Below are 8122 nucleotides of genomic sequence, written 5' to 3'. Positions count from 1 at the left end.
GTGGGGTTCCAGTGAGACAGCAATCTTACAGCATCCCTGCCAACTGGCTGCTCACTATCTTGGTCATGCTACTCTTCTAGTATTGCTCTTTACAGTAGCTCTAAAAAGCTGTTCAAGCCATTTAATCTGCAGGACTGTAGGCTCAAATTAAGCAGTCATCATTCAGGTTTCATGAATATGAATTACATAGCAATGGATCACGTCATTCTTGTGTCAGTTAGACGGAATAATATTCATAAGAGGGTGTTTCAGCATTTAGAAACCACTAAATATCCCTGTTCGACGGGAAATGTTGCTTTCCATGAGTACTGTGCAGTATCACATTATCTAATACAAATATTAGAATCCAAAACTTTAATTACCTTTTGGATTCGCCAAACTGTTTGAGATACTCTAAAGTACAGCCCACTCATTTGCCCTGTGGGCCAAGCTATCCTCCTTGTGTTGTGACATGCTTTACAAGGTCAATGGATGTAAGCTTCCAAGGCCGCAGTTATCCTGCCGAGAAATGACATAAGGGGAAGTCTGATGAGAATCTGCAAGGAGTCTTACCCTAAACCTCAGGACCAAATAAGTGGATCAAACGCAGAGCGGCTCTTATCACCACTTCCCCTGTCTGTTTGGTGGACTCTGGTATCTGATGGAGCCTTATCGTGACCATACAGTGCTGGTTCACATGTCATGTTATCAGGCAGGTCTCTTCCCCGGGGCTCCCACAGGAAACGCCTGTTCCCATGGCACTACATGCCAGGCATCTCAGCAGCCTCACCATGAGGAAAACCTGCAGTGTAGTAAAGAAATGTCTGTGAAGTTTTGACAGCGCTGTCCCATATTTCACTTGTCAGTGTCTCGTAATACTCGAGGTCTAGTACTGCAAAACTAGTGGGAGCCAAATTACAACCTACAATAGGATAATTTCAGTCGTACTTTAAACTCTTTGTTTCACTTGATGTATTGTGATTTGGCAGTTTAGCTCTTGTGCATCTTTGAAAATCAACAGCTGCCCTAGATGCTGTTTAGATGCAATTTCAATGTCAATTTCATCAAACACCAGTCGTTACTTTGGCTCAACTTACCCTATGGAATTGGTAATCGAGTCACACAGATCATTATGTTCACGCTGCAGGGAGCAACAGTATATCACAAACATTTGTTTGTCCCACAAACAAAACAAAGTAGCCTGTCTACTTTTTTTTCTAGCAATAGCTCTTCATGGACATGATGTTTTGTGTAGCCTATTACTGAGAAGGCCATGACTTTTGTCACGCTACTGTGTCACATTTGGAAAAATATGTGTGTAAGTAAATATGAATTAATCTGTTTCATTTGAGAGCAGAAGCAAAGACAAAGTAACACGCACACGCGTGCGCGCACACACACACACACACACACACACACACCACCTCACCCCTATAAAAAAAAAAAGAAAACGAGAAAGATACACACACGGAAAATGCTTTGTTTTCTATATTTATATATATTATAATATTTTTCCGAATATATTCGTCAATGCATGCTTCGTTATTTGTTTTGGGAACATTTATTAAGAATATATAGGCATCTGTACATTTTACATTAACGTTATAAAACAAAAACTTGTGTAAGGAAGTTTGCTTTTTGAGTCACACACTACTTGGGGGGTGGAGGGGGAGACTCTGCGCATGGGACTCTGAGCGCGAAGCAGCTCGAGCAGGACAGGCGCATGTATTTCATATTACTCAGAGGGGCGAAGCATGGTGACGCGCGGGGGACCTGTTGTGAAACGGTTCCCGTTCCTTTCTGCTGTTTTCATTTCAAAGACGGATTTACTTGGGACCTCTCACAAACAGAGATATGAATCTCAATTAGTTCTTTATTCAGCACTGATGAACTAAAGGAGATATGTCCGCGCAAGGCTTGTTAAGTAGTGTTTTCTCTTGCTCGCCAAGCTCCAAAACTGTTTCCAAACGGAGACTGAGGCAGACCAGAAGCTTGGACCCAGCGCTCATGCGACATTATGGTACCGACGCTGAGGAGACATCGGATAAGGTCAGTGACCAGATGGCTCCAAAGGTGGCTGTCGTGCAGGTGATTATTCAGGATGTCACTGTCCTGAAATGTCAGTCAGCATCATCAAACTTAGTGATACCACCTTGTCAGTATTGAAGCTTTGTATCTTCCACCTGAGGTGCAACTGCATTTCATTCACACTGACACCGACTCGGGTCGCAGTGCTTTTCGGACTTTCGAGTCAGATTAACGTGTTATACATGTACATTGCGTCGGCAGTGATAATAATGGCGTTTGTTTGTTTGTTTGTTTGTTTGACGTTGTTGTTTTTGTTGATGATGATGATGATAATGATGATGCTTTGCCATAAGCTGTAGAGTGGCCTACAGCCTACTTAACAAATTCGGTAGTGCATATTTCCCTATAACTTAATTAGGGTTTCAGAGCTATTGGAAGTTTTGCAGCCTTGGATTGGGCAGGTCTATTTTTTTTCCCTCATTTGTCTTTAGCAGACCTACATGAAGTATCAATCCTTAAAACACGTTCTTCATATCAGTTGGTATCATGGGAACTGAACTTTCTGTTGAGTCTTTTTATTCACTAACTCATGAAATATCCGAATTCAGGAAGTGGCTGGAATTATACAGAATTGTTTTGTAGGTTTGCTTCTTTTCTAAACCCATTGCATGTAGAAACACGCTTATTGTGTATCTATGCTCGCAACATGTTATTTTACATGCATACTTTTGACTCAAATGGGAAGCAATTGATCTTGAGAAAACCCGTTTTTGTATACAATTGCAACACACCCATGTATGACAAATAGGCTAGGCCACACAAATGAACAATGATTATTTTGTGTGGACCTTTGATATTAGTTCTATTTCTCATTGCATCATGGGACATCAAAAGTGATTCAGCACATTCCTTTGATGAAATTATGTCAATGAAAATCTTTTCTTGTGCTGACTTGTCGATGTGTGTTGAAAGAGGTGTGACTGGAAAACCCTGTCACATCATTTGGGGATAATTTGATTAGACACCACTCCAGAAAAAAACCCCATTTCCTCACATTCGTAACACCATGTTGTATGGTGGAGTTCAGGAACAAGATGATTTGCTTGTACCAGGCTTCAAACCTGATACAGCCCTTGACAATAATACAGCCATGGCTAATGGCAGCACTGTGAAATCATGCTTTCAATTATGTGGGTTTGACCTATTCTTTCAATTACAAGAACAGCATGAATTATTTTGCTGTGGATTTGTACATGGCCATGTTTTTGCCTTCCTCTATAACAAGGCTTCTTACCCTGAGCACAGCCAAGGTTAAAATAACTTACTGCTGATGAGCCAGAAAACCCAAATCCCCATGACCATTCCACCTTGGCAAAATGTTTCATTAATTGTTTCTTTCTGATAGAGATTCTACCTCAAGTCAAGCTTTTAATTGATTTGTGGAAAGTCAAGCAGAAAGTAATTTCCCCAAAATTGTATGTCATTTAGAAGTCACAGAGACAAAATCTTCTCATAGAAGTATGAGCAGACCATGTAAGGCAGCAGTAACAGGACAGTAAATGCATAGTTACAAGCACAGCAGGACATCCAAACAAAAGAATGCATCCAATAATAACAGTAAACTCCATACTAACATTTATTTTATTTTGATATTTTGCAATGTATTTAAATAACAAATGGATTTGAGTCTTATTCACATGAAGGCCTGGGCTACAGCACACTGTGGCTCTGCTTGGCACAGTGCCATGTCACCCCACCTGACCCAAAGGCTTCAAAAATAATAGAGGTGTCAGAGTGCTTGAGGAAGGTGCCTTACTTCTGTATTTTTTGATTAGGGGAAAAGTGGAAAAATACCATTTTCACCATAATCACACATATAGCAATTTTAAATTTATTATGATGGCTATTGGTATCTTGCCTATTCTTTGTTAGAAATATAATTGTTATGCATTTCTAGTAGCTAGCAATTCCATATCCATATGCTGATACAATCTGTGCTGCTGTGCTCAAGCTGGTCTTCATGGTAACACTATTTGTTTAGTATAATGGAAATGTATTATAGAAGTGACATTATAATAGGCTTGTAATGAATACCAGGTATCTGGTCTCTCCTGCAGTCATCAACAAGAACTCAGATCCTAGAGCCAGAGCCCTTAGAAATGTAATCACTATAAATCTGATTGAAGCTGATTAATAGTGGAGAAAAGTGTGTGACAGAAAGGATATTTAATATGATTTATGTCATTGGAGAGAGCTTGCTAGCTTAGAGAATCAACTGCCTTAATAGGACAGTCTAGTTTATTGCAGATTATTATGCATTCTAAAGTTGGAAAATGTTAACTCCTCTGCAGATAATAACTTACAGTAAGACATCCATAGTCAAAATATACATTGCTGCTCAACTTTTTCTCACTAACCAATAGCGATTTTTCGATTACACAGACCAGACCTCTTGGGTGTTGGTAGACAGTACAGCTGTACTATTTGTGGTGCTCAAGAATGCTACTGAGTCGAACCCAGGCCAGTTCAGCCGAGGGCTAAGTGTGAGACCTGAAGACTCACATGACCACGCTGCCGACTTACACCGACAGAAGTGCCTTACTGTATGCACAACTCACCTCAATTCAGTAATTAAAGTCACATGTTCTGGGTGTGTAAATATCCAACCAGCGGTTTGTTCGGGGACGGCTGTATCCAAGAGACCGTCACAATAACAATGGTGAAGTCAGGTTGACATTGTTTCCCTCTCTGTACGAAACACTGCACCTCTGCCCCCACTAAGAGCCCCAGCGCTCTCCAACTCTCCTTTTATGAGATGAAGAACAAAAGTTACTGTATTGAGTTTCTATGGATGGCCTATTCTTAAGCACTTGGCATGCTTTCCTGTGTAAATTTATTGTGCTTAGCGAAGAGTAAATCTCATACAGTTTTATATAAGACATGCCAGGTGCCAAGGCTTGCTTAATGATGAGGCCTCTATTACCAATGCAAATTCATCAGTCCAAGGTGCATGGACATAGTCATTGCATCCTAATTAAGGTCAGTTGTGCCACACGCTATGTTATATGTCTTCGATGTGTCTTATATGATTAAACAAATGACTTATTTTTAACACAAACCATAAAACACTTCCTTTCCCCTTCCTGCTCAGAGAGAAAAGCAGAGTGTCCAAGTGTTATTTTCGCTCTACGTTATAAATGAGCTTGTATATTTTCATTCATGTCCGTATCATTGTGCTCTGTAAGGGGTCTGCTCGCTCAGGGTCTTAGTAGTCCGAGCTGAAACGTAAAGCAAAGAGACATCTGGTTTACATGAAGTAAGCCTCAACTCTTATTTCTCACAGCAGAGCAGCATGACCTGATCCTTGGCTACATTCCCTCAGGCACATATTTCTTCCCACAGGAGACTGTCCATTTGCATGGCATGGAACTAAACCTGCTTGCTTGCAACCACAGTGCTCAGCACCGTGGCATTCAGTTCCCCCCCCCCGTGTCTGATAAGAGGAAAACACATGGTAGGTTAGATAGAAAAAAAATAGGCCTCAAATAATTGCTTCACTTGGAATCATTCAAATCTCACTGTACCTTTGTATGGCTACAAAACTGATGCTAAACTCAGTTTAGTGTAAATCCAAAGGTAACCGCAAAAACTGGACCACTGACATTGATTGACCACATTCAGATAGCTGCATCTATGAGAGAATATGTGAATCCGAACCCATAATATTACTTTAACATGGAGTGAAAATTAGTTTACTCGGTTGCAAAGGTGTCACTTAACTTGATGGAGGAAATATGTATGAACAATATTGGTTTCACTAGTTATCATGTAGGCTAAGTGTCTGTCTACACTCCACTTCCAGTTCTCCTTTGTGTATTACTCTGCAATGCACGTTGCCAGTAAATCAGCTGAATGAGTGTTCACTGCAGAACATTGAGCCTCATGCAAGAGCCACTCGTACAAACAGATTCGTTCTTAAATCACTCGTACGAGCGATTTAAGAGAACTTGCTGCAATCACCATTTTTTCGTATTTAGAATTTTCTCTTAGGTACGAACAAAATCTACGAGTGGTCCAGACCTGTCGCACGAGTCACGTACAATCAACCTGCCATTCTCCAAAGCAAAAAACAAACTTTGTTGTTGACTAATAGATTGTATCTCTGTCACTTTGAAGAAAATTTGAGTTTGAAGATATAAATGACACTGTAAAGTAATGTATAATCATGTTGAGATTAACTACAGTGGTTGTAGTCACAGGAAAAATAGCAATCTCATAAATATCCATACATAGTAGCCTATAAGTGTGCTCAATACAAAGACAAAACAAAAAACACTAATAATTGCCAGGTTATTTGATAAACACTCAGGTCAGACAAAGACAAAGTTAGATTGTATTGGGGAAAATACATTATAGAGGGAGATGAATCTGATTTGGCTATTTCACTCCAGTTAATGTTAATGTGGGTAAGTGCAAGTGAATCAAAATTTTAAAAAGAGAAATGGCTTTAGGTCTTACCATTAGTCATGCATAAGTCTATATCATCACATGCTGCAGCAGCTTGCAAGTCGCTGTCCAGGGCGACATCCTCCTCCTGCCACATCGCCAGTTATGGCAGGTATAGGCCTATTTTTTAATCAGTCTGTGTAACAGAGAATTCCTCCTGGCCCTCCTGTTGCAGTCATGGATCGCCTTGCTTTTTGCATCTAATTTCATGTCAAGCCATTTCTTTTTTTATTTCTGTGACGGTGTCCTAACGACAAATCACTATAGTCTTGTAATATTCCTATAATACTCCGATAGGGACTTAAGAGTGTCTGTGATACTCACTAGTGAGTTTATAGTGACCATGTCATGGTATTTTCGTCTTCTGTAGTATCACTATAATATTCCTATAGGGAATTATAGCTTTGTTGGGATATTTATTTAGTATTCATCTAAAATGTAGTATAGGAATACTATAGTTGATTTTCATAAGGGAACGCACAACAGACCACACTGCATTAACAGTACAAGTTATTTTTTCCCATTCCTTGGCAGGGCCTTTGATTCCACTACCTGTTAAGCCAGACGGACCCGGTACTGGGTCCAGGCCATGGCATAGTTACGAAAAATCGCGATGGAAGATGGTCTATTTATAGAAGATAGGAATGTTATACTGTTTTGAAAACATGGGGTCTTCAGCTTTCAGAATCTGTAAACCAATTGTTACCAAGTTGTGATCGAAAGATCACAACTTGCTTGATAATTTTCTCGTCAGTCTACAATAACAGGCTTGGTATCGCTGGAAAATAGAAATTCCAAGCTTTCCAATGACCCTAAACGCACCAAGATTGGAACGATACAACGTCCGCTATTTCCGGGGAAACGTAGCAGTCAAACTTCACATTTTACAGTCACACTGACAAAAATCTATGTTCTTGTAAAATATGTTTATGCTTATGTTATTTTCGCCAAAAATGGCAGATTTTAGTTACTTAAGTTTCTACCGTAAGTTTGGACCGTCAGGGAGTCACAGGGATCGTCTCCAAGCAAGAAAGTTCTGTGAGCCAATCGGGGTTGAGCATATCTATGACGACATCCCTCCTGGGCCCGGAGGTCTGCAGCTGGACCCTTACTAATTATCGCCCCCCGCTGGTCGGAGGATGTATTGTATTTTCTTTCAGAAGTCAATTGCCAGGTTCACAAAATATAATTATATGAAAACTATATATTAGAAATCTAATTATAAATATATGAAGACTATATATACTGTAATATATATTACAAATATTAAAATACATCAATATTAGTTATTAAAATAATTATTTATGCGCAAATACCCATGTATTCATATCATTAATATATTAATATATGAGTAACTTTTCTATCATTCCAAACTACAGGGAATAAGTATGAGCTCTGAAGCTCCACAAACTTCCATTACACTGATAATTGTCAACTCCAGTTATGTAAAACCTATCAAATTAAAAAATTACAAATTCCAGAGTAGCTGCAGGCGGTGATTGTAGGGGTCAAAGCACACCTTGAAAAAGAGAAAACATTCACAACACAGTAGGTAGGCTAATGGTTCCAAACAATTTTATTCTACCATTACATAGGCTAATCTTTCTTC

At 39.5% G+C, this 8122-nt stretch overlaps 1 protein-coding gene across 2 annotated transcripts in view; it reads left to right on the top strand.

The window, feature by feature from the left end:
* Positions 1–1775: 1775 nt before the first annotated feature.
* Positions 1776–8122, top strand: part of LOC139656013 (rho GTPase-activating protein 6-like) — a 28031-nt gene continuing 21684 nt past the window's right edge. For both annotated transcript variants that reach the window (XM_071533479.1, XM_071533478.1), the window contains exon 1: positions 1776–2028. In XM_071533479.1, the coding sequence (XP_071389580.1) occupies positions 1882–2028 (147 nt within the window). In that variant the 5' untranslated portion in view covers positions 1776–1881. The remainder of the gene's footprint in view (positions 2029–8122) is intronic.

The sequence above is a fragment of the Centroberyx affinis genome, unplaced genomic scaffold (genome assembly GCF_046629955.1).
Source record: "Centroberyx affinis isolate AG114_WGS23_722 - 3 ecotype Tasmania unplaced genomic scaffold, CSIRO-AGI_Caff_v1 ptg002370l_1, whole genome shotgun sequence".
Classification (NCBI taxonomy): Eukaryota; Metazoa; Chordata; class Actinopteri; order Beryciformes; family Berycidae; genus Centroberyx; species Centroberyx affinis.
The sequence above is the reverse complement of the archived record's forward strand: the minus strand, read 5'-3'. Positions and strand labels throughout refer to the sequence as shown.